At 34.1% G+C, this 27,904-nt stretch overlaps 1 protein-coding gene across 3 annotated transcripts; it reads right to left on the bottom strand.

Annotated features, from left to right (window-relative positions):
* Positions 1-9,060: 9,060 nt before the first annotated feature.
* LOC120116914 (DNA-(apurinic or apyrimidinic site) endonuclease, chloroplastic-like) lies at positions 9,061-20,195 on the bottom strand. Of its 3 annotated transcripts, none has more exons than XM_039137294.1 (12): positions 20,011-20,195; positions 19,760-19,940; positions 19,464-19,528; positions 18,987-19,066; positions 18,576-18,812; positions 18,125-18,447; positions 17,223-17,333; positions 16,491-16,628; positions 16,333-16,380; positions 10,597-10,677; positions 9,899-10,057; positions 9,061-9,603 (listed from the first exon to the last, which is right to left on the bottom strand). In XM_039137294.1, exons 1-12 carry the CDS (start codon positions 20,058-20,060, stop codon positions 9,580-9,582), a joined length of 1,497 nt encoding a protein of 498 aa, XP_038993225.1. In that variant the 5' UTR covers positions 20,061-20,195; the 3' UTR covers positions 9,061-9,579. The 3 variants fall into 3 exon arrangements, with proteins under 3 accessions (XP_038993225.1, XP_038993226.1, XP_038993227.1); XM_039137295.1 differs by having other exon boundaries at positions 18,714-18,812; positions 20,011-20,191; XM_039137296.1 differs by having other exon boundaries at positions 18,714-18,812; positions 19,760-19,932; positions 20,011-20,135.
* Between the last annotated feature and the right edge of the window lie 7,709 nt (positions 20,196-27,904).

Below are 27,904 nucleotides of genomic sequence, written 5' to 3'. Positions count from 1 at the left end.
GTTGTAAACATTCATTGTAATTTTGTATATTTCGTATTTTTGATAAAATTAACATCTTCAATAAAGAGGCTTAATATCAATAGTGCTTAAACCTTTTTTCTGTTCAATCCATTTATGTGCCTAAACCTTTTTTCTTAAACGTTTCTACCAGTATGCCTCAAGCGTTAAAAATCCCCGTTAAGTGACACATGTCATATTTCTATAATTTTGAAAATTTTATTTTTCATAAAAAGAACTTAAAATATTATTATATTTAAAAAACCTAATTTCTCTAAAATTACAAAAAAAATGCCAAACTCCAAATATTCCCTAAAATCATCCTCAAATACCTAACCCTAACCCTTCCAACTTCATTTCTAGCCACAGCCACCGTCGTCGGCATTTTCATCTCCTTTATCAGTCGTCATCGCTCGTGCCATCGTGGTTACTGTTGGAGTCGTCGGGTTGCCTCAATGTTGTGATTTGGATTATTGTTCGTCGGGTTCGATTCGTCGATTAGGGGATCATCGGGTGATTGGATCATTGGTGGAGGTTTTATTGGCCAAAGGTTCAGTTGGCGAAAATGGAGGCAAAAGGCGCTGGTTGGCATGGGTCTAGGGATTGAAATTATGTTTTTCAAAGTTTTGGGGATTTTTCAAGATTTTTAAGATTTTCAAAAATTTTAGGGGTTTTCAAAAAATAATTTTAATATTTTTATTCTAAATAAAATTTTCAAAATTATCTAAATACAACAAGTTCACTTAATAGAGTTATTTAACGATCATTATGGTTGGGACACTTAAAATGGTAATTTGTAACATTAGGCACCTAGATTGAGTAAAAAAAGTTTAGACACCTAAACGAAAAAAAATAGTATAATTTGGACACTTATTCTTATAATAAGCCTTAAAAAATAGCACCTCAAATGCCAATAATGCAAGAAATGATTCTAGGACACCAAATGATAATTCACAAAGTCTTTGCTTTCTTCTCCTTATGCTTGGGGTTTGAAATATGACAAATGAACTCGACTCAAAAATCGTAAATAAGCCTGCATGTAAGGATGAGAAATGTTAAGAATTTGGAAGTAGAAAAATAACCAAAGTTAAATCAACCTAAAATATGCGCAAGAGACAAATATTTAACGTGGTTTAGCCTTAACTATTTCCATGGATAAGAAAAATAATAATCCACTATAATGGTATAGATCACTAAGTGTATAAATACATGATTTCACATGTATCCTAGAACCTAGAGTATCCCGAATCACTCTTTCAATATCCTACAAAACTATCTCTGCAACGTAAACCCCAAAAGTAGCACATACTACAAAAAGGATTACACATCAAAATAATTCTCTCATAATTCTAAATGTTCATACTTATTCTATATTTATAGAGTCAAATACTTGGTCACCAAGAAACCTTATTCCATAAAACATTTTTTCTAAAATAAGTATTTATCTATTAAATAAACTTAAACACCAAGTAATCGTCAACCATTATAATTAAACTAAAATCTAACTCAACTACCAATTTTAATTTAGATCAAAATATAACAAGAAAGAACGTGAAAAAGATCACATATTAAGATCGACTCAGTAAAAGCGGATCTCTAGTTATTGTTTGTTAGATTGGAATTGTAGTATTTGGAGCGGTGTAAGAATCCTACTAACTTTAGCTTATATATTGAAGTCTTCTTCCACTTCAGTGACACTTATTTATCTAGCAGCCAATGGAGACAAAGTGGTGTCTTAATAACTTATCTAATATGCCAACGAAGCAATTCACTGCAAGAGGAATTAGTTCCATATCTTCCAAGTGTTCCAGCTCCACAAAGTGTAGTCTCACTGAATAGCTCTCGTGTTCTAAACTATCAACAATTAGTAATTGAAAGTGGAGATAGACGCGGTGTTGTATACAACTGGTTAGATATGTTTACTGTATGCTTTACATAACACGACTTAACATTCAGTTCATCATTGTCATCCCTAAAGTTGTTACGTGGGTGGCTTGTATTTTTACAAGCTTACATCTTGGTAAGCCAATAAATGTTGGTTAAGGCTAAATCGGTAAACATTAAAGATTCAAGTTGACAAGTGACTATAATGGAAACCAAATGCTATAAGTTGATTTGGTCAAAGATGGATGCAAAATTAAATGTATCTAAAGTTCAAGTTGGCAAATGAGAAACTTTTGCACATGAAAAATTCATCTTGGGTCCTTAAACTATTAGATTATTTATAATTTGTTTTAACAACTTGCTGACTATATATATTATATATAAAAACTTTTTTCTAACAATTTACAAGTTAGTATATTAATAAAAACCTTTATATCAACTTGAAAGAACATTTTAAGTATCTATATTTATTTTCAGAAAGAGTAATTGAAGTTACAAATATATTCTGAAGTGACTGAGTATATGATTTCAATTTAGTAAAACAAATAAATTAAAATGAAGAAGAAATTAAAGAAACAAGAAAATTAGTGACTGAAATATAAAAGGATCAAATTACTTCAAATTTTATGATTTCATTGCCGCTCACATAATGTAGATATGGTTCCACCCCAAAAATGTCAAGATTTCATCGCATATTTCGTGGCATTTTACAGGGGAGAAGTTGTCTCACACTCTAGTTGTTATAGCTTAATGAAACCTCCAAAGAGTGATACGATGCCTCTGCTCCAATAGTAGGAGTCTTTCCTTTGCTATTGTGAGTGTCGAGATATCTTTGTCCTAGCAAGGGAAAATTAGAACTTCCCCATGCTTCTATTAAGGCGAAGATTCCTCCGCCCATCAATTGGACTCCTCTAAGGACATGGAGTTGTCTTCTCTTTGGCCAAAGGCGCAAAGATACATCTGCACCATCCTAACTCAAGAGACTATATTGTGATCTCTTCACTAGCCAAAGAGAGTCGAAATATCTTCGCTCAGGCTATAGGAATTTATACTGAACATTTACTAAGCATCGAGATGTTGTTTCATCCATTATTCACACATTGCGTTGATAATCCTCCTCTGAATATGTAAATGTCGAAAAAACTTTGCTAAGATAGAAAATTACATGCCTTATTTCAACGAGGTAGATTTAAAAAAAAAACCCTAGAGCCTATAACAAGAGAGGCTAAGTCTAAGGATAAAATAAGGAACCTCCTAGATAAAAATCGATTCATAGCTTCCAAATTTGGTACTAATTATTCATAGATATATATGGATCTATGATTATCTCCCTCTTTAGGTGTAATATCCCAAATATCAGGTTAAGGACTTTAGTCAAAAGTTTTAAAATTTTGAGAATGTATTTGATTAAATGATAGAGTATAAGAAAATAATTTACGAATTTGGTTAAGACTAATTTCTAAGAGTGAAAGAATGAAAAGGGTATTTTAGTCATTTATATAGGAAATGAATTATGGTATTAAAGTAAAGAAAAAGGGGAGAGTGCTAATATTTTTTGCTATCTTCTCTTATTCTTTCCTGTGTTCAGTTGGCCTTCCCCATAGATAAGGTAAACTTCATCTAATTAGTTTCCCTTTTTATTATGGTTTGTTTTTGCAACCTTAAGTGATATGTAAGCTTAAGGAAGGGCTAAATAAGATTGAAACTAAGAGATGGATGAGTTATTGGAGATTAGAGAAAATGGGTTTTTGAAGGATATGTTGGAATATGAGATTTTACTGATGTTTATTAGTATTTTTAACTTGTCAAAGAAGTAAATAAGAGATTAGAAGCTTTAGATATGAGTAAAAACATGCTAGAAAAAGTGATATGATTCTTGAGTTGAGATGTTCTATGGAGATTTTAGATGTTATAAGAGGTTAAATAAAGTAAAGTTAATTGGGTTATGTAAAGAAGAGTTTAATAGTATTGTTGGATGTAAAAGTAAGAGATTATAGAGGAAAATTTAGTAAAAATCGAGCTGAAAAATGGTAAATTTGGGTAAGGGTATCGGAACTGATAGAACAGTATTTATACTATAGGATTAAATGGGTAGAATTGTGACGAACAGTATCGATACCGATGCAAGTGGTATCAATGCTGATGGGGTGTCGATACTAAAAGGGAAAGTATCGATACCATGGATAACAGAATGTCAAAATGGTATCGATACCAAAAGGGAGTATCGGTACCATAGTGTAGTAGTATCGATACTGAGAGAAAGGTATCGATATCATAGTATAGAAGTATCGATACCATGGTAGGGGTATCGATACTATGGAGTCTAGAACTATAAGATAGGTTGAAATTGTTATAGAAATGTAAATAATAGTACTTGTGAATATTATTAAAGTATAAATGTTAGGAAATATACTAAAAATTGATATTGTATGTGTCTTTAATGGATGCTTAAGTAGATCGAAATCAAGCTTTCGAGTCAAGCAAAACGAAAGGCAAAGGCAAAGTAGCTAGGTAATCAGAATTTTCCGTTTTGGATATAATAGCAAGGCAAGCCAGTTGAGTGCATTTATTATGTACATTAAGAGTTATAAATATATCTTGTTAAAAGTGTATATTGCAATGCTATATTAGTACTATGTTTACTACATGCACTATGTGCGGAATTCATCATGAGTTGATGAACAACCGTACATGCACTATGTGTTCAATTCATGGAATTCATCATGAGTTTATGAACAACCGTACATGCACTATGTGTGCAATCCACGGAATTCATCATGAGTTGATGAACAACCGTACAGGCACTATGTGTGCAATTCACGGAATTCATCATGAGTTGATGAACAACTGTACAAGCACTATGTGTGCAATCCACGGAATTCATCATGAGTTGATGAACAATCGTACAAGCACTATGTGTATAATCCAAGGAATTTATCATGAGTTGATGAACAACCGTACAGGCACTATATGTGCAATCCATGGAATTCATCATGAGTTGATGAACAACTGTAAAGGCACTATGTGTGCAACCCACGAAATTCATCATGAGTTGATGAACTACCGTATAGGCACTACGTGTGCATCTTAATAAAATGAACATGAATAGAAAGTTGGTAAATTACAGTATTAGCACTACATGTCCAAATTTATAAGGTTTATAATGAATTGAAAGAGTTAATTGATATTATGAATAATTATTAGAGTAAAAACTGCTCTAAAATAAAAGACTAATGCCTAATTGTACATTTGGCAAAAAGGTGCCAATAATGCAAGTCAGAAGAAAGGTTAAATGCCTTTAGGATAAAAGACTAATGCCTAACGGTGCAATTTGGCAGATAGGATGCCATAAATGAAAATGTATAATAGTGCATAATTGGCATGAAATGATGACACAAATAAAAATACATAGCGGTATATTAATGGTATATAAGGTGTCGCTCATGAAAATTATAAAAGATAAAGGACCATTTGGCACTTTGGTGCAATACATGTACAGTACTTTCTCATTTAACGTACATAAGGAAAATAAATAATAATTGGGAAAAATATACAGAAGGATAGGTATGCTGGAACTACTAAAAATTGATTTCGATGATTATATGAAAGAAAAATATGGTTTAACTGAGAAGGATTTATCTGATTCTTATGGAGTATGCGATTTAATTCGTCATTAAATAGTCATGAGATACTTATGTATAAATTGCAGATTCTTTACAATATTATGTCTCACTAAGTATATACTTAATGTGTGTTGATTTCACACATAGGTAACAACAAAGACTAGTCGGGTACTGGGAGTAGGAGCAACTATCATCAATCTAAGGTTGACTCTCATCAGTAACAGTAGGACAATCACGTTATTTTGAAAAATTACTGGCATGTAATCGAAATTAGGAAAATTTGATCTAGAATGTATTTGAAGTGATAACTTTGGTAATAGGTTTCAAACACTATTTTCTAGTTGTATAAAAATGTTTTTGGTTTTAAATTTCAAAACAAAATTTTAAGGGTTTCCAAATGAAAAATTGTTTTAAAAGTGACGTGACATCTATATCTCGTGTATGGAAAGGTATACGGGATATGGGTGTTATATTACGAGTATCATTTTAAGTTATTTTAAGAACTTTTCTTGACTAAGGGAGGAGAAGTTCCTTAGAAATTATTAGAGCCTTTTGAAAAGTTCCTTAGAAATTCTTGGAGTCCTCTAAACATGATACATATGATAACTCTCTAAAAGAGTTATTATTTAGAGACTTTTACTTAGGTTAAGCTTGAACTTTAGCATGTTTAGGATCACATTTAGAATAATTTTAGCATATTTTACATCATTTGCGTATTAGGAGAGAATTGTTGATACTTGGGCTGATTTTGATGATTTTTCTGTGACTTTGTCTGATGCTGTAAGTATTGTTGCGAGCTGATACGAGACTGAATTGTTGAGTCGATGCTATAGCAATCGAACTGTCACCAGGCAGTTGAATATTTTTAGGAGTGGATAAGCCGTTGCGAGATAAAGACTAGAATTTAAATTTAAAGAAGGAATTTTAAGGAAAAATGAAACTTTCTTATTGGTGGAAAGTCTTACCTTGATGGGCTATAAATATATCATTTTTCTACACACTTTATTAATCATTGGAAACCCTAATTTTCATAGCGACCTTTTATTTTTCTATTTTCTCACCGTCCATGGAGGTTTAAACACACCGACGGGAAGTGCAGCAACAGATGGGGAGCAACACCATGTAGCAACAGTGGTCAATCAGGATTCAATCAAGTTTTGTAGTTCTTACTTGAGAAAGTAAAATACTATTTGATAAGATTGGATGTTTAAATTTACTGTTTTTATTTGGATTTCAACACAAGATGTTTGATGAAAAGTTTTTCAATTTGATTTTGCTTTTATGAAATGGTTATGTTCTTGGGATTTCTTGGAAACTGATTTTAGAAATAAAAATGTCTTATGTGTGTTTAATTTTGGTTATTTTTAGAGATAGAAATATTGAGATTGCATGCTACTTAAGACGTCGGTTATTATGAGAGTAATGTTTAATGCAAAGAGATTTGTGTTTTCGATTTCTCTGCTTTAATTGACAACTAAATTAATAGATTTTTTTAACTTTTGAAATCAATGCAATTTAGTTCATTTTACATTCTTCACATTTTACAATTATTTCGATTTGATCCCTTTGTGTTGTTTAATTTATTTAAATTTTTATTTGTAATTTCATATTTGTTCAATTTAGTTCTTAAAATTATGTTTGCATCTGAAATTGGCCCATATTTATTACTTATTTATACTTTTTAATTGGCCCATAACTTTTTAAATTGGTATAATTTAGTAGTTTTTTGTATTAATTTAAACCTCACATTTTAAAATTATTTCAATTTGGTCCCTCATCAATGTGTGTTGTTTAATTTAATTTAATTTTTACTTGTAATTTCATATTTGTTCAATCCAGTTCTAAATTTTTTTTTCTTAAAATTGATCATTGATTATTTATATTCTTAGTAATTTACTCTAAATCATATGCAATTACAAATTGTAATTCAACATTTGCAAAAGACAAAAATAATTAATCCAAAAATAAAAATTGACCCGATTTAAACTCAATTCGTATCTGATAGAGATCCGACCTGAATTTTATCTGCCAATGATGTGACTCGATCTAAACGAGATCCACATGAAGTCCATCCAAACCTGAATTAACCTAGTCTTTACCTACTCCGGACCTGAATTGTTTTGACCTGAACTGACGTCGATCTGAACTGAAAGTAACCCGACCTAAACCCGAGCTGTACTGGGTGTTAAATCAACCTTAAAATGACCCGACCTGATTTGACCTAGATCCGACCTAATCCGAGTCGAAGCATCAAATTTACCTGACTTGACATGTATCCGATTTTACCCGATCTGATAGGATCCGAATGAAACCTGGACGATTACCTGATTTTACATCCCTAGTTGAAACTATAGGTGAGTCTCCCGGTACAAGTTACTATTTGTAGAAGTCATCTAGTAATATCACAGCTGTTGTGAATCTTATCCTTGAGTTAATTTTCAACCTTTATTAGTAGTCAGTTAGATCACTTGGTCTCAGTAGAATTTTGAAACACTATATCATTGGATTTTGATTTACTTTCATGTTCTTACTTTACCTTGCACTTTACATTACCTTTATTTACTGTGTTTAATTTTTGTATTTACATACATTTCAGGCAATCGACAATCAACAATTGATTCAGTGTTGCACCAATCTCTGTGGGTTCGAAATCCGATATTTCTGTACATAACTATTTTATTACTTATTTTGACATGTGTATGCTTGCACAATAATAACATCCTATTTTACCAGCAATCAATTCTTATTTTGAATGATTTGTTTAAGTGATTGTTCTTTGAATATTTGTTAAACTAGATTCGTTTTTTGTATTAATATAATTTGGATCTTGTTTTTAAGCTTTCATCATCGCTTGTTTAATCTTAAGTATCAAGAGATCTTGAGAAAGTGTTACTATATCAAGAGAGTTGCCACCACATTGATGGAGTTGGCCATGAGTCTGCATATGAGAGTTACAGGCTGAGAAATCGAGTGGCGAGTATTGACGCCATCTCTACCAAGAACTAGGCAACACGTCAAGGCACCGGGAAGTTAGTGACTTGCATGATTTTGTCGTTGAGAGAGGGAAACTCCTAGATGCTACGTTGATTGTCAATGCAGAACTTGGTGCATCATTGAAATTATACCTGTAATGATCAAGCAACAATGAAAATGTATCATTGTTAAACATCATTAAAAAAAAGAGGGAAAGAGAATATCAAAATTGGTGTAGTCGATGAAGATGGATTCAACCATCGCAGTAACATAATCTTCTTTGGTGGGTCTCAAGGCTTCAAGCCGTTTCGGAGATAAAAGTTCCAGCGTGCAGACTTTCCATGCCTTAACGTAGTGAGGTCCATAATCAACCCATACAAGGAGTTAAATCATCGGTCTCGCTTGCCAGATCAGCCGATTAACTTGCCACGTCAGAATTCTGTCACTCCTAATAACATTTGTTAACTACGAATACTGATTTGTTATAAATCAATAACATTAGTGACCAAATGGTTATTTTTGTAACATTAGTGGAGAAAAGAGAAACTTATACATAAGTAACCATTTATGCAGTTTACCCGATATAAAACTTTTCATTAGCATAAACAACTATTCTTTAACTACAAACCAAAATGTTAATACTAGGGACAAGGGAAAGCTAAGATTTTACCAACTCTACAAAGCCATGCATTTTAACTAGAAAATCTTATATAAGTTCCAATGGCTTTTGAGTTTCCCCCCTCGTCTGATATTTTCTGCCCCAACCTCTGCACAGATCAGCCATCAACAAAAAAGGAAACAAAGACAACACAACAGCAAAAGATATGATCAATTCCGGCAGAGGTGGTAGCTTAACAGTTATTATCGTATCAAGGGAACTCCATTTTCTTTCAGCTCCCACGACCTTCAGACTTCCTTGCAAGTTGGGTTTTGGTTGAGAAATTCTTGCACTTGTCCCATCAAAATTCCAGCCGGCCAATTGATCCACTGTTGGGTGAGGCAGCCTAGAGCTTGAGTACAAGGCTGATAGGGCAGTGATCACTACCGATGACATCAGGAAGAATATAGGAATCATGAACGTCATCAGCTATGGCTTCTGAGACTAGGAAGTAGTCAAGCCTCCATCCTGTTCCGAGAAATAAATATTTTAACTAAGTAGGTGATGGAAACTGATCACCAGTAACAATTATATTAATCGCAATAAAAAATATTTGTAACGTTTAGATGCAACTTCAAAACAAAATTCACCCATTCCAACACAAAATGAATGCATAAATAAATACTGGATGATCAGAAGTACAAGACATACATTCAAGTCATAAATACTTGAAACTACCTCAATAACCGAAAAAACGACACAAAAAATGATCTTATAAATGAAGAAAGATTAAAGAATATGAGGTTAATATAGGATGTCTCACCTTTGTTAGTTTTGCGCCCACCATGCCGATAACCCCAATAAGTATACCCAACAACACCTGGATGCTGCTTTCTAAAGGTGTCAACAAAGCCCCTGGATAAGAAGTTTGTGCCAAAAGATTGCCTTTCTTCAATTGTAAACCCAGCATTCTTTTGTTTCCCTATGTTCAAAATTTTCAAACTATTACGACACTTCAATGAAAAAAATAGTTGCATCTCCGATTTGCAATAGGCATAACAAGCATTATGATACAGTTATTGATGAGGCTGAATTTAGCATTTTTCAGACACTCCTGAATCCTGATGCATTGAGGAACCTTCCTATACTGTAATGATCACCAATATCGAGCGGTTTATAGACAGACAAAGCTCTTTTGTACTGCATTTTTTTGCCTTGACAATTTGAAGGTAAGAGATGGCTTGTCTCACCCTTAATGTTTCTGGGTTTGGGTAACTCCGAATTAAAATGTAAAATCAAGGAAAAGAGAGGTAATTTCATAATTCTTAGACAATTCTGTTGTCCCCTGGATAAGGGGTATCAAATCAACCTTATTAATCAGCACTGAGACAGAAGGAACTTGTAACGCTAGTCAATAAAATATTGCTTTAGTTGCTTAAAAAATATTTTCTCATATTGGTTAGGCTACTACTCAAATAAAATACAACTATAATGGAAACATCAAAATCTTGATTGACTTACAGCCGGATTATAAATGTCTATCTCTTCATGTGCACAATTCAAATCCCCCGTCAAAATGACTGGCTTTGCCTTTTCCAATTCCTGCATCATACAAGGAAGTAGCTGAAGCATCAAACCTCCAAAAAAAGGAAAGTAAAAAAAAATATATGTTGCAAAAACAATTTTGGAAATTAACAGAAACTCCCTTAAAAGATAATTACAAATTTACTATAGCTACAATATGGTAATAAGGTGGTGCCCCATCACATGGAGTCTTTGACATGCAAAACAAGAGGGACTGAATAGGCAGGGAGAAAGATAAGGCAAAGAGAGAATGGAGATTCGAGAGAAATCACTGGGAAATACGGGTGCTAGTGGACAGAAAATTAAGAGGAATGATAGTGAAAAGGATATGGAAATAAGTCTCAGCAGTATACAATTCGGTGTTAGCATGTGCCAAAGTAACCTGAAATTACCGTATGCACTTAACAACTACACAAAAAAAGCAAACCTATTCAATACAAAGACTTAAAATACCTAGAGAATTAATAAAATTAAATAAAATTTAAAAACTGAAAAAATGAATCAGAATTTAGTTAAAGATCAAGCTTGGAAAGGGATTCTGTAAATAGTTTTCTACAATCCCTTATTTTAAGGGATCATATCTCCTAGGATTAATATCTTTTCTTACTTAGAGTTTCCTAATTTAGAGAGATGATTTGTATATAAAGATGCAATACGTCCTATTGAATAAATAAGAAAATACATAGAATTACTCTGATTTCTACATGGTATCAGATTAGGTTACGGTTTCTTTCCAACCTAGACCATGTCCGCGACTTCTTCTCCTACATCTCTTTCTCCTACTCCGGAGATCACTTCAAATCCAGAAAATCTTTCTAGTTCTGATGCTCAATCAGATTCATCTGGTCTGACTATCACCTTCCATCGATTGAATGGCAACAACTTCCTTGAATGGCCCCAATCGGTTAAGATTTTTCTCTTAGGCAGACACTATTTTTGCTAAGTGGATGAGTGACAATGGTCAGGTTATGACTTGCCTCCTCAATTCCATGACCCCAAGTATCAGCAGAAACTTTCTTTTGTACAACACAACCACTGAAATCTGAGTGCAGTTCGCGAAACCTACTCTTGCATTGATAACATTGCCGAATTATATCATATTGAAGATCAGACAGCCACCCTTAAGTAGGGAACCATGCCTGTCACTCTCTACTACAATACCCTTATCGCCCTTTGGTAGCAATTAGATTTGTATGCACAACATGATTGGGCAAATCCAAGAGATGCTACCCTTTACCAGCAAATTGTCACTCAGCAAAGACTTTTTCAATTTCTCCAAGGCTTAAATAAGGACCTGAACGAGGTTCGTGGCAGGGTTCTGGCTATTTCTCCTCTTCCCTCACTTCGAGAGGCTTTCTCTATTGTCAAGAAAGAAGAAAGCTGCAGGTGTGTGATGCTGCCTGATGAACCATATTCGCCTCCTGAAGGATCTGCCTTATTCACAAATCAATCATCTCCCACTTCCAAACGAGGGAGACCTTGGTGTGACCATTGCAAAAAGCCCGACCACTCCAAGGAGAAGTGTTGGAAGCTTCATGGTAAACCTCAGGACTGGAAGTCCAAGAACTCTCACGATAATAAATCAAGCCTAGTCGCTGCCACATCTGTCACTAGCTCCACCAAAGAACAGATTGCTGAACTTCACAAACTGTTTGGAAAGTTTCAGGGGCCTTGTGAGGGTAATTTGGTCATGAAAGAACCAAAAGGTAACCCTTATGCTACAACTTTTTTCTCCTCCCAGTTGACTCTTATTTGGATCATCGATTCTGATGCTATGGATCATATGACTGGTAACAAGGCTTTATTTTGTAATTTTCCCAAACTTTGGTAAAACTGTCAAAACGGTTGATGGTTCCTTGTGCAAAATAGAAGGACATGGCACTGTTGTTATCAATGAACATATTGCACTTAAAAATGGTCTTTTTGTACCAAATCTGGCTTGCAATCTCGTTTCAGTTAGTAAACTTTCCATCGACTTGCACTGCTCTGTAATTTTTACTAATATTGATTGTACTTTGCAAGCAATGAACTCGAAGAAGATGATTGGTAAGGCCAGCTTGCAGAATGGTCTCTACATTCTCCCTTCCTCTACTACAACTGAGATCTCTAAATCTTTCACCGCTTTAGAAAAAGTTGATAATGTTATGTTATGGCACTTTCGTTTAGGCCATCCTAGTTTCCATTATCTTGCAAAATTGTTCCCTGCTCTATTTATTAATAAAAGGCCAAATTCTTTTTTTTGCAAAGTTTGCTCTCTTGCCAAACACACTAAATCATCTTATTCTCCTTACATATACAAGCCTTTTCACCCTTTTGCTTTGATCCACAATGATATTTGGGGCCCTTCTCGGATAAAGAATGTTGATAATTGTTAGTGGTTTATCATTTTCATTGATGATCACAGTAGGATAACTTGGACTTATTTGCTAAAGATAAATCTGAAACTGCTGGTGCTTTTGCCCAATTTTATAACATAGTTCTCACTCAATTTGGGTCTAAAATCTAGCTCTTTAAATCTGATAATGACAGTGAATTTTTTGCTAAGTCTTTGGGTGATTTTTTTCAAGGAAAAGGGCATAGTTCAGCTTAGTTCTTGTGTTGGAACCCCACAACAAAAACGACATTGCCAAAAGAAAAAATAGACACCTCCTTGAAGTTACTCGTTCTCTTTTATTTACTACTAATGTTCCAAAACATTATGGGAGGAAGCCTTATTAACTACTACATATTTAATCAACTGAATGCCTAGTAAGATTTTACAATTTCAAACTCCTCAATCTATATTTTTGCAATACTTTCCCCATTTTAAACCTATCTCCTCCATTCTGTCACTTAAAATCTTTGGTTATACTGTTTTATCCAAAACATTGCTATTGATAAGTCCAAGTTAGATCATAAGTCTTTAAAGTGTGTACTGGTTGGGTATTCTTCACTTAAGAAGGGTTATAAATGTTATCATCCTCCTTCTAAACGATTTTTTTACCACTATGGATATAACATTTTATAAGAAGGATCCCTATTTCACTCAGGCTGAAATTCAGGGGGAGACGTGGAGGGATTTTCAGCCAAATCAGGTAACTCCTACTCTTCATTCTCAATCTTCAAAATTGCCACCATTTTTGCCTTTACCTACAGATTTGTCACCTGTAACTACTCATTGATTCATCTGTAATGCCTATCATTAATTCACCCAGACCTACTTTAAACACCCTTCTTGAAAATACACCTACTCCCATTAAAATTCTTCCAAAAACAACACCAATCAAACAAATTCCTGAGGTTGTTTTGCAATCTGATTCTTGCAGAGAATTGGATTTGGGTCCATCTGCCAAAATAGAAGAAGAAATTAGTAACTTCACTTCCCCTACTCTAGATGACTTCCTATTGCTATTAGAAAAAGGGTTAGACAGTGCACCAAGCATCCTATTGAAAAATTTGTTGGTTATAATTCACTGATGCCTTCTTTTCAAGCATTTACAGCATCCTTTGATAAAGAACATGTTCCTACAAGCATAGTTGAAGCTTTAAAGGATTCAAAATGGAAAAGGTTTGTTGAAGAGGAAATTTGTACACTAGAGAAAAATGCTACTTGGACCGTTACAGACATTCCTCAAGGAAAAAAGGTTGTTGGTTGTAAATAGATCTTTGCTGTAAAGTATAACTCCAATGGTAGTATCCAACAATACAAAGCTAGACTAGCCGCCAGAGGCTTTACGCAAACATATGGGATAGATTTCACATAAGCTTTTGCACCTGTGGCGAAGCTTAACAGTGTTCGAGTACTCCTAAGTTTGGCTGTAAATTACGATTGACAATTACCCCAACTTGATGTAAAAACGCATTTCTTAATGGTAAGCTAGAAGAAGTCTATATGAAATTGCCAACTGGTTTAAAGTCTATTGAAGGTAGCAACAAGGTTTGCAAGCTCAACAAGTCTCTATACGGGTTAAAACAATCACCCAGAGCTTGGCTCGATAGGTTCACTAAAGTCATTCTTAAAAACGGCCACAAGAAGTCCCTTGCCGATTATATTCTTTTCATCAAGGTAACTTCTACAAATAAGAAAGATATCCTAATTGTATACGTGGACGACATAATTCTTACTGGAGATTATGAAGAAGAGATTAGCAATTTGAAGAAGTTGTTAAATAGGGAATTCAAAACCATGGACTTGGGAAAGCTAAGGTATTTCCTAGGAATGGATTTGGCAAGGTCAAAAGGACTTGTGATCAACCAAAGAAAGTATGTACCTGATTTACTTAAAGAAATTGGTTTTCTTGGTTGTAAGCCGGTTGATTCACCAATGGAGGCAAACTTAAGATTCAACAAAGAAGATGGGTCCTTAGTAAACAAAGAGAAATTTCAAAGATTAGTTGGGAAACTAATTTACTTATCCTTGACAAGGTCAGATATAGCCTTTCCCGTAAATGTGCTAAGTCAACGCATGACTAATTCTACTGAAGAGCATATGACAGCAGTAAATAGAATTCTCAAGTACATGAAGAAAACTCCAGACACGACTTAATGTTTAAGAAGACACAAGACAAAACTATTAAGATTTTTACAAACTCTAGTTGGGTCAGAGATCTCACTGAAAGGAGATCCACTAGTGGCTATTGCACTTTTGTTTGGGGTAACCTTACAACTTGGAGAAGTAAGAAACAATCTGTCGTTTCAATAAGTAGTGTTGAAGTTGAATTTAGAGCACTAACATTGGGAATATGTGAAGGAATTTGGCTACTTAAACTACTAAAAGAACTTGGCACTAATCAAGAGGATCACTTTGAAGTTTTGTGTGATAACCAATCTACTATTCAGATTGCCAAGAACCCAGTTCAACATGATTGGACAAAGCATGTTGAGATTGATAGGCATTTTACTGTTTATCAAGTTAACAAAAAGACAGACACACTTTCATACATTCCTTCAGAAGGACAAATTGCAGAAATTCTTACTAAGGCTTTGCCAAAGTCTGTTTTCAATAAATTCCTATTCAAGCTGGGATTATACAATGTATATTCTCCAGCTTGAGGGGGATTGTAGGAATTATAGAGATATATGAGTTTTTACCATCCCTTCAGTTAAGGGATTCTGTAAATAGTTTTCTACAATCCCTTATTTTAAGGGATCATATCTCCTAGGATTAGTATCTTTCCTTACTTAGAGTTTCCTAATTTAGAGATATAATTTGTATGTAAAGATGCAATATGTCATATTGAATAAATAAGAAAATACAGAGAATTACTCTGATTTCTACAGATAGGATACAACAGAAAGACTTTTGTATAACTAACAAATTAACAAAATAAAATTACTAACAAGAAACAAGCATAGAAAAATACAACAATCTTTTTTCATTCTTATCCAAATGTACAAGTGATATGTCAAAAGTTACTACAATTAGGAAGAAGGGGGACATGAACTCAACTCCTTGAGAAAGAAGATAAATGCATGCACCAACTTCTGAGCCAAATGCTAAGGTAAATCAAAATATATTCACATTATCCTAATCTGAATAGCGAGTGAAGGGGTGTAGATGAGAAAGCAAGATGGGGGAGGGGGTGTTCTTTAAACTTGCCAGTATAGGGCAAAATTTGGAAAACAAAAAATAATTAAATAAGTAGAAGAAAATTTCAGGGGTAAATGAAATAGGTGAAACGTAAGCATGCTTACTTTTATGTAATTGCTAAGAGATGGATCCCATTCTGTAGTCCTATATGTCTGGAATAGAAATAAAATGCTTCAGTCTAATAGTTGAAAAATCAAATATAAAAATGGAAAACTTCAAGAAAGTTGGCAAGTAACATAGGAAAGGGGATTAAGCCCTTTACCAGCCTTCTCAAGCCATCCCCAGAATTGGGAACATAGACACTTAACAAATAAAAAGAGTCGAACTCTGCTGTCACAACCCGTCCTTCACTATCATGATCTGATATGCCCAGGCCATATCTGACTGAAAGTGGCTTTATCTGTTAGAAAACTGCTAACTTTTAACAGCAGACAATAAAACAGCAAGGAAATGAAAACAGAAAACTTGACAGTTGATACTTTAATTTTGAAAGGTCAAGCTCCTAACAACAGTACAGTAAACGTGGACAGACATTCCAGTAACCAAGGAAAGCATAAGATTGAAATGACTTCCATTGATTAACGCTTGCTAAATGGATAAAGTCAAGTTTGATTACTCTTCACCTTTCAGATAGCTTTCTGTAGCATGTTTTAAAGTCTCATTTCATCATTATAGCCGAAGGGTAGCTATGTACAAAAAAATTTGAAATTGTGTTCTTTAAAGCGGTAATCTGCCAAGTATATTGGCAATTTTTCAATGTTTTAATGTACAAGACAATCATTTTCAAACTTCAGGAATATATTGCAAAACAATGAAACTAGCAAATAAGAGTATTACGTTAAGAACAACCTTGTTTGACATAGTGCCACTAGATCCTAATGTAATGCAAGATAGGTATATAAAATGGTGGTATAATTTCTATGCAAAAGTGAAAAATATTCTAAGGACCACGTATAAGATAAGCCTCTTTGAATCCCCAAAAAATCTGGCATACCCGAGATATTATTGCAGTGCCAGAATAACCAAGTTTTGCATTGCTACAAGTCCAGAAGCTATTCTCATATCCTTCTATGAGAGACTGTTTGATTGACTCGACATCTTTCTCCTGTTCCAAGATTAAATTGTGCACTCAGAATATCAAGAATTTTAACGCGTCATTACTTAAATTTCTATGTAAAATAAATAATCTCAAAAGGACACAAATTCATAGTCAATCCAGCAGTCTCAAACACACAAGCACAATGCAAAAAATATTTAATGGCTTAATCTAAGGGCTGAATTTTCTTTCTGAAAGAAATTAATGTTCTCCAACTTATCTCGGAATCTAGTGCATCCATGACCAAACCAATCTTTCTCAGCTTGTCATCATAGGAACACTCTGAGAAGAAAGCTAGTATTACGTGGCCAGATTGAGTCAATGTAAAAAAGAGAGAGAGAAATATAGAAGTACTTAACTATTTAGTTGAGAAGGTTTGCTCATTCTAAGTTTCTAATGCTTTTTAAGCAATTAAAATTAGGGGTTACACTGCAAAATGACTCAAATGCATATGAAAATGAGTCTTAGGCGTCAAATAGAATCAATGGGCAAGAAAATCCCCAAGGCCACAGCTAAAGTCAAAGGTGGAAAAAATCAGTATCTAACATAACAATCAGAAATGTATAACACCTATCAAAAGGAAGAACATCTTAGCAACCACTCTTGAATTTATCAGCTATTGCTGTAACTATGTTTGGAGATAGCAATTAAAGATGCAAGTGTAGAATCAAGAGCTACAGTAGAAAAAATCTAGTTACAAAATAATGCAGAGATCATAGTAACAAAGAGACTTTTCAACGGAACTATTGATACCATATTGAAATTTTCTTAGCAACAGAATGATAAATTTATATACATGCCTGAAGTTTAGTTTCTTGCAAACATAATATATCAAAGTTTTCCCTTTTGGCAAGTTCCAGAGCAGAAAATCCTTCTAGTTTCAGCAATGCTCTAAGCCCATTGACATTCCAAGACAGAATCTTAACAAACTCTGTATTCTCCTTAGGAGGTGTTCGTCTCATAGTTCTAGGATTATATGCTATCCACCCTTTTTGCGGCTTCTTATGGGCCAAAATAGTCCATGGTTCGCTTTGATTCACGGGAGTAACTTCATTTTCAGCACTAACATCTTTGCTATCAATGTCTAAAGGTGATTTCCTCTTTGTTAGAGAATTCTTCCTACCTAGTCAAAGCAAGGTTCAGAAAACAATAACCCATCCTTCTACTCAAATTAAAGTGAGAAAAGAATAGTTCTGTAAATAAGAACAGTATAAGCATTACTGCTACATATAAATAAATTTTCTGCGGTACCTGAAGCACAAGTAGTTTTCTTCTGCTCGGTGGCAACAATTTTATCATCAACATCGACAGTTTTGCCCTTAATTTGCAACTGTTTTACAGTTTTCCTGCTCCGTTGAACCATGGAAACCTTAGAAATAGTGTTAACATCTTGGACTTGGTCTTCTACTGATTTTGTCTCCATCATCATAGATATTTTTGTATCAGAACCAGAGGGATCTAGTTTGTCTGCCAAAAGAGAACTTTCACCTGAACTTGTAAAGAATTTCTGAGATAAGGAAAGGAAGCTTGGAAGAACAGCTAATTGTTTTAACATTAAAAAAATAATAATAATTTTTTCATGCATGATGTTTGCATCTTTCATCTGAAGATTTGAACATTGAAGTACATATCGAATCTTAACTTCCATAGAAAATTGCATACCATCTATTTCCTTGGCCAAATAAGACTGTAAAGCAGATACAAGCTCACGTTTCAAACCTTTGGAAGGGATCCCGACAGTCCTATAAATTAAAAGTAGTGACAACAACTTTCAATAAAAACAAATATAAATTACTGTTTTCAAAGATCAATTAAACCCCCTAAACAGGTTTCAAACAAAGAAGTCAATATTACATATTTCATAAGTAGCTTTGCATGGAAGGAACAATAAAATTTAAAAAAAAAAGCAACTAGTTCAAGTTTTTCACATTAACTATTACAGCACATTAACTTTATTTTTGGGAAAAAATTCTTTCTGAATCAACATGAAACGGTAGCAGATAAAGCATAAAGTTTTTCCCCTAAATGAAACATGCATAACCAACTGAAGTCAATACATAATATAGAATGCAAAAACATCAATCAAAGGTATAATATCAAATGCTTTTATATGTAACACGCTTGAAATTTATTCTTTACCTCAATGCAGTTCTAAGTTGTTGAACTGTCATTGCCTCGATTTTGCCTGGATCATCCTTGATATTCTGCAACTCAACCAAATTTACATCTACCTTCTTTAATTGCCATCAAAATATATAACCAAAAATAAAATAAATAACCTTTAACTCAAATATGACATAGAATTAAGGATTAGATTACCCATTAATCCTAGTTTATCTTTACTACACTTGCTAATTTAGTTTTCTAACCACTTTTATTTAAACCTACAATTAAAGTTATGCAAAGCAAATTCATATGAAGTTAAAAGAAGAAACCTTGAGAAGCGGGCTATTAGAAATGGGGTTGTCGTAGTCTATCGCTTCATTGAGTTTCTTATCAAAGTTTTGGTCGGAAATGGAGGATGAATTCGAAAAGCTTCTTCCCTTAGAACCCATTACTTTGCCTCTTAATGGAGTCAATCTTTCAATACCCAAATTCTTAGGGACCACTGCAAAGCTACACCTTGTTCTGTCAGTTTAAATTTCTAAAAGGGGAAATTAATCAGAGAAAGAGAAAGAGAGAAAACCTCGAAAAAATGACGATAGTTCTAAAACCTAGTTGCAATCCTTGGTTCATCTATGGAACCCAATTTCAGAGGATGGGAAGTGTGGTGGGATAGGTTAAGCAGGCGAGAAGCGCAGTTTAGCAATTAAATCGCCAAAATAAGCTTTAGCCTTTTCGTGATTGGTCCTCCGAAAATATGTAGTAGTGTTTATAACATTATGAAAATTGTCCGGGTACACGAAGTAACCTTAATCAAATGTTGTTATCCCATATATTTTAGATTTGAGTAATTATATTTATAAGATATGTGTTGTTAATTAATTAAAAAAATTATAAGATATGTGTTGTTAATTAATTAAAAAAATTATGAAGATATACTAATCATCCTAATCCATTCAGGAAAAAAGTTGTCCATGTAAAATATAATAGTCATTAAATTATTTGGCTTATTCTACTTTGATTATCAAACTAAAAATCTTTCAATTTGGTCATCGATCATTAATTGGTAACGACATTGATAATTTATAAGTTGGTATAATAATATGTTTAGTCACCAATATTTATACATTTCAATAATTTGCTCTTAAGTATACTTGTATGTGACATTCATTCTCAGTAATTTCGTCAAGGGTGAAACAATGACAGAGAAACCATATTAACATTTGCTAATATCCAACTATCCCTAAAAACCTTCCAATCTTGAAAATGTTCTTAGGTTGGCTCAATTCTAAAATGGCATTAATCTTCTTGAAAGCAACACAAATACCTTATATTAATACTAGTGTCTTAGAAACATTACACTTTTTGACCATAATTCATATTTACTTTGTTCATCAGATCCATGAATACAACGGGAGCAATAGCCAATTCGAATGGCATAACTAAGAACATGCAATGGCCATACTGAGTCTTAAGGTGATCTTATGGACATTTAAATCCTTCACTTTCAATGATAATATCTTTATCTCATGTCAATATAAGAAAACATAATAACTCCTGTGAATTGGTCAATATATCATCAATCCTTGACAATATATATTTATTCTTGATAGTTAGTTTGTTCAGATGACAATTGTAACACCCTAAATCCATATGGGCCTAAAGTGTCACATTAGGATGTCGAGGCAACCACTAAAATTTAAAACATATTTCATTTCCATTTAAAACACATTATATTTAATAAAAGGCATTCATAACAATTATAAAAGACATTCATAACAGTTATAAACCAATTTACCCCTCTTGGCAATTTTCGATTGTTCAATTGAGCTTTACCGTAAATCCCAACAATTGGTATCAGAGCTTGACTCATTAGAAAGTCTAACAATCTAGAGATGTTCCTAGAAGAAGCTCTATCAATTCCCGATGCAAACAAGAAGATGGATTCCACCTCCAGCTCGTTCCACATGGAAGACTCTCAACCAATCGATAAGCTTTCATACTTTAATGGAGCTAACTATTGTCATTGGAAGAAATTATTGAAGCTATTCATCAAATCCAATGATCTTGATGCATGAGAAATGATCGAAAACAACTTCTCTTCTCCAAAGAAGAAGACGAAGGAGTTGAGTGCCCAAGAACGAAAGAACTCCCAACAAAATGCCAAGGCCATGTGCATGTTGTTTTGTGCATTTGGTCTTGATATCTATGAAGGTGTTTCTTCATGTTCAAATGCCAGGGAACTTTGGAATAAGCTCGAAGAACTTCTTGGAAACAAGAAAGAAGAACCAATAAAGGCGGTGTGCTTAATGACTCTTGAAGAGCCCGAGGTATCTTCTAACTCCAGTGAATCTAATTCTTATACTTTTAATGAGTTACAAGTTTCCTATGATGAGTTGTATTTGGAATTTGAGACCATGAATTCCAAATATAAGAAATTAATATCAAAAGTTAAAGTTGAAAATGACTTGTTTTAGAAAGAAAAAGTTGATTTTGAAAAACAAATTGAAAATTTGAAAAATGATTTAGAGCTTTCAAAGATCAAAATCAATGATTTAGAAAAAGAAAATTTTAATTTAAAAGTTATATTTGAAAGCTTAACAAAAGAAAAAGAATTAATTTCTAGAAACAACTCATTATTGTTTAAAAATGGAAAAATGCTCACAATGTAATTTTCATGGTCACAATATACATACTTGTCCTATAAAGAAAAAAAATCTTTTAAAATTAGACAATTATGGGTTCATAAGGGAACAAGGGACATTGACACTAATGTTCAAGGATCAAAAGCAATTTGGATACCAAAATTCAAATAAATATCTCTTGTAGGTGTGTGAGAGCAATGGTGATGAAAGTAAAGATACTCAAATTCTCTAGCCACACTTGTTATGGAAAGGGTAAACCCTAAGATTATTTTGATTATCTTGCATAATTGGTTGCTTATTTAGTTTAAGGATGCATGAGTTTTGATTTTAAATCATTTTATGTAACAACCCAAATTAGGGATCAAATTATGAGGTTTTGAAACTTATAGAAAATTTTAGGAAGTATAGGAAATTCATGGACCTAGTCCTAAATTTGCCCATTTTCTGTTAATGGTGAAAAATAAATATGGTTAAATGTTTTCCCCTGATTGGTAAGAACCAAAATCCCCAAAAATTTCCCCTAATTTCCCCTCAAATCCCTAACCCCCACTGAGTTTCTTTTCCCCCAATTCTATCCTCGTCTGACCACCTTAGTTGGTACCGCTACCCCCAAAATGATCGTCATCTCACCCTGACCGAAAGCCCTCTTACCCCTCACCGAGATCAACCGCTGTTCGACGGGATCGAACATATGAAGATTCGTCGAAACCCTGCCGCTGTACTTTTTCTTTTGATTCCGACTGATCCAAAGATCGTCTCGCCTCACCGCCACACCATTGAGTTCCCCAGCCTATTCCGCTCAAAACCCGACCGATATGTCACGTCAATATTTCCATTTTTGTCCGATTGCCGACGTAGGTAAACTCTCTGAACTTAATCCGATTATTTTATGTTGTTTTAGCTGAAATTTGATATGTTATGGGTTTAATTTGGCAAGTGATTGAACAGGGAGTAATCAACCGACCGCCCCAACCCCCGTCGCTGTCGTCACGCACCACAGTACACGTGGGGCTCGTTCTCCCACTCTGGTTTCTTTTAGAACTGGTCTGGACCGGTCTAAACCTACCCAACCTGACCTGACCCAAACCGATCAACCCGACCCACCTGCCCGACCCGCTTGACCCGTTTAACCGTTGACCCGTTTAACCATTGACTTTGACCAGTCTTACCATTGACTTTGACTTCTACTGAAAAAGTCAAATTTTTCGAAGAGCCCTATTTTATGTTTTTCGAAGTCCTGAGTCTGATGAAGTCCGTTTTGCTAAATTCGTACCCGATAAGTTATTTTTCAATGTTTTATCTTTGAATTCAAGTTGGTTTCTCATTTATGTTCAGTTTATGACGTAAATTCGTTTTCTTTGTGTATATGGAATTATTGGACATTGATTTCAAGTTTAAAAGTAATCGAGTGGAAATTAAATTTTCGATCTGTGGAGCATAAAAATCGAGGTAATACTCTGTTACCTTTTGTATGCTTTTCAGAACACATTGATAATTGGTAAATGCGTGGATGAAAATAATTGATCCATGAGATGTGGTTAATTATCATTGGAATCAAATTAAATTTGGAATAAAGACGGAACACTATAAAAAAAGACTAAGACGACTCGTAAAAGAAATTGCTAGACCGACCGAAAAAAATTCTAAGTTCAGTAATTTAATCATTAATCAATCAATCTTGAGACTCATAAATTCTGATTAATCTCGATAAAGGTTAAATGTTGGAAATATTGGAGAAGAAATTACCAAAAATAACATTACGGGGTAAAATTACGAAAAAACCCTTGTACTGGAAAAGGACCAAGACTTCACTGGATGGTGAAATATAACTCTAAAAGGATATATTTGACCAATTATAAAAAAAACCGCATATGATTTAATTGAAATGAATTACTGAAATGTCCTTGAACTTCGTAATAACTATAATAACGTTCATTGATCAAAGGAATTAGAATACTTGATGCCTAATATGTTAGAAGTAATGTCACTGACAGATTAGAATAAAATGACAATTATATGCTTAAATGGAAAAAAGCACAATGGATGGCTATGATAATGGAGATGACTTGAGAATTCATATCTTGATCAACTTGAACCTTGTAATTATCGATTTAAAATTTTGAATCTATATTGGAATGCCCTGAAGTGTAAAATGACACAAAGAAAGTCTAAGCACTGGAATAACTAAATGCCCTCTAGCTTTGAATTGAATAAATCAACTTCGGTTATCAAATTGACCTAGAATTTTCTATATTCTAAGATAACACCCGAAGACTGAATTATTGAAGGTACTTTACACGTTTGAATTTCTTGAAATGACTAAATTATATGACCAGGTCGACCTAAATGGAAGAACTGTATGCATCTGAAATTCAAAGATGATTGAATTACTCTGAAAACTTCGAGGTGATTTGCACAGACTTAACTACAAAATGACCTAAGTACCTTCGAATACCTAGAATTAAGTGAATGCCTTAGACAAGTTTGGAAACGTTGATGAACTTATATATACAACCCTTAAGGGTTTTAAACCTCAGATCAAACACTTCGACACTTATGGATATCATTACAATCAAGTTGGTAAATCCTTACAGACCTAAGACGACCCTTGGGTAAGTTCTGAGGCCTCGAGGATTTTCTTGGTAGGCCCTGAGAACTTTTTGGGGTAGGCTCTCAGGCCCCAGGATGCTCTCTTAGGTTGGCTCCTTATATCCAATGGGTATAAGATTGCCTTATGGATGCAGTTCTAGGGAACTGCATATAGTGTATGGTAGAGAGAAGTTATATGGTTTATTTCATTGGCACACTTACAAGATTTTACTAAATCACAATCCAGATATTACGGTTTAATGTTAAAACTGATTTCTACTGGATTCTATATGGGTAGGATTCTAGAGTATGGAGGTTCAACTCTGATTCAGCTGGTAAATCCTTACGGACCTAAGGTAATCCTTGGGTAGGCTCCGAGGCCCTGAGAAACTGTCTTGGATAGGCTTTCGGGCCCCAAGGCATTCCCTTAGGGTGGCTCCCTTTATTGTTGCTTAGGGTAAGCCCTTATGGATGCAGTTTTGGGAAATTGCATAATGGTGTTCGATTGGAGGGTTCCACTATGGTTTTGAAAACATGTTTTAAACAATTATTATTTTAAAAAGATTTATATCTTTTCACTAATTTTGGTTGGAACACACTAGACGAACTATTCTGATCTTCTTAACCTGGTTCTCTGAATGTTTCCTCTGAACTGAAATCTTCATGCATGTTACTCGAAGAAATATCCGTGGAACTGTAACACATTCTAAAAACCTGTATAAGTCTGAGTCAACAAGGAAATTTTATTGCTTTCCATTTATCTGCATGTTCTGTAACATCAATTGGTAGTTTTGTATTACTAAGCTTCCGAAAGTTCACTCTTTTAATTATCATTTCAAGTTAAAAGAATCAAACCAGTGCAGCTATCGACATCAATAAAGGAGTTCCACCAGTGTTGCATGTAGAGTACGGTGCATGTGATTAGGGGGTATGTAGGTTGTATTGTATTTTATATACAAGTCTAAATTCTATTTTATTTCTCAACATTGATAAATTTTACTTTTGTATTTATAAATTATTTTATGATTTTATATGTTTTAACAAAAAATTTAATTTTTCTGGGATTTTTTATAGTGGATTGCTCCGATGGCCCTAATGTGACACATGTGGGTGTTATATTTAGTAGTATCAGAGCTTAGATTGAGTCGAGTCTTCTGGATAGGCCAGCCGGTCGAATTTTATAGGATGTTTGGTCAGTAAATGCCCCTAGACTATAACCATACTTCTCTAAGCCAAAACTCCAAGATTGAGTCCCTCTCTGTAACGAGCTAACCTAAGTTTTTTATCTGTTAGGGTTTGACCTATGCATAGAGGAATACCAATAACGTTTGTCCAAGTTCTATAAAGTACCTCACGAGTAATGTGAGAGTTATTCATCCGATAAATTTTAACCCGACTCCCGAAATGAAATTGGAATATGTTATCGCTTTATAAAGGTAACCTCGTAACCAAGGTCGAATTGATTCCTCGAGGATAATTCCGTTCTGATTCTTTTATTGGGATAAAGGACAGTTTTGACAAGAATGTACATTCAGTGGATTAAATATTTGTAGAGGGCCCATACTTCTGTAAAAACTATTAGAAGATATTGAAGAATTGATGGAAGCCTCATTTCTGTATTTTTGTGACTTGAATGAATTTTGAGGACAAAATTCTTTTAAGGAGAGGAGAATTGTAACACTCCAAATTATGGATCAAATTATGAGTTTGTGAAACTTATAGAAAGTTTTAGGAAGTGTAAGAAATTCAGGGACATAGTCCTAAATTTGCCTATTCTCTGTTAATGGTGAAAAAAACCGGTTAATTTTCCCTCGATTGGTAAGAACCAAAATCCCCAAAAATTTCCCCTAATTTCCCCCAAATCCCTAACCCCCACAGACTTTCTTTTCCCCCAATTTCGTTATCGTCTGACCATCTTTGCCGGTGTCGCTACCCCCAAAATGATCGTCGCCTCGCCCTGACCAAAATCCCTCTTACCCCTCACCAAGATCAGTCATCGTTCAACAGGATCGGATGTAAGAAGATTCATCGAAACCCCGATGATGCATGTTTTTCCTTCGATTCACCGCCATTGAGTTCCCCGACATGTTCCGTTCAAAACCCGACCAGCGGGTTGCATCAACGTCCCTTATTTCATCCGATCGCCTATGTGGGTAAACTCTCTGAACTTATTCCGATTATTTTATGTTGTTTTTGCTGAAATTTGATATGTTATGGGTTTAATTTGGCAACTGATTGAACAGGGAGTAATCAGCCGACCGCACCGACCTCGTCGTTGTTGCATGCGCCACCACGCGTTGGTTTGACCTGACCCAAACCATTGACCGGTCAGACCGTTGACTTTGGCTTTGACCAAAAAAGTCAAATTTTTCGAAAAGTCCTATTTTATGTTTTTCGACGTCTTGAGTCCGAATCCGAAGTCTATTTAGCAAACTCACACCGATAAGTTGTTTTTCAATGTTTTATCTTCATATTCAAGTTGGTTTCCCATTTAAGTTTAGTTTATGACATAATTCTTTTTTGTATCTGAGGAATTATTGGACGTTGATTTCAAGTTTGAGAGTGATCAAGTGGAGATTAAATGTTCGATCGGTGGAGTATGAAATTTGAGGTAATACTCTATTACCTTTTGCATGCTTTCCGGAAAACATTGATAATTGGTAAATGTGTGGATGAAAATAATTTTTCTATAAGATGTAGTTAATTATCATTAGCCTCAAATTAAATTTGGAATTATGACGGAACACTGTAAAAGACTCAGACGACTCGTAAAAGAAATTCTTATACCGATTAGAAACAATTCTAAGTTCAGTAATTTAATCAGTAATCAATCAATCTCGGGACTCGTAAATTCTGATTAATCTCGATAAAAGTTAAATGTTGGAAATATTGGAGAAGAAATTACCAAAAATAACATTATGAGGTATAATTACGAAAATGCCCTTGTACTGGGAAATGACCAAGACTTCCTCGAATGGTGAAATATAACTCTGAAAGGACATATTTAACCAATTATCAGAAAAACTGCATATGATTTAATTGAAAGGAATTACTGAAATGTCCTCGAACTTCGTAATAACTATAATAACGTCCATTAATAAAATGAATTAGAATATTTGATGCCTAATATATCAGAAGTAATGCCACTGACATATTAGAATGAAATGGCGATTATACGCTTAAATGGAAAAAAGCACAATATATGACAATGATAATATAGACAACCTGAGAATTCATATCTTG

Source organism: Hibiscus syriacus, unplaced genomic scaffold (assembly GCF_006381635.1).
Source record: "Hibiscus syriacus cultivar Baekdansim isolate YM2019G1 unplaced genomic scaffold, ASM638163v2 tig00110307_pilon, whole genome shotgun sequence".
In the NCBI taxonomy this organism is placed as follows: Eukaryota; Viridiplantae; Streptophyta; class Magnoliopsida; order Malvales; family Malvaceae; genus Hibiscus; species Hibiscus syriacus.
This window is presented reverse-complemented; position numbering and strand designations above follow the sequence as displayed.

Bases quoted from the DNA above. Each gene is read 5' to 3' on its own strand.
- LOC120116914 (XM_039137294.1), bottom strand. From the start codon at position 20,060: ATGAACCAAGGATTGCAACTAGGTTTTAGAACTATCGTCATTTTTTCG. The intron at 19,941-20,010 runs GTTTTCTCTCTT...AACAAGGTGTAG, and splicing joins ACTATCGTCATTTTTTCGAG to CTTTGCAGTGGTCCCTAAGA. The intron at 19,529-19,759 runs GTTTCTTCTTTT...GTTGAGTTGCAG, and splicing joins CTAATAGCCCGCTTCTCAAG to AATATCAAGGATGATCCAGG.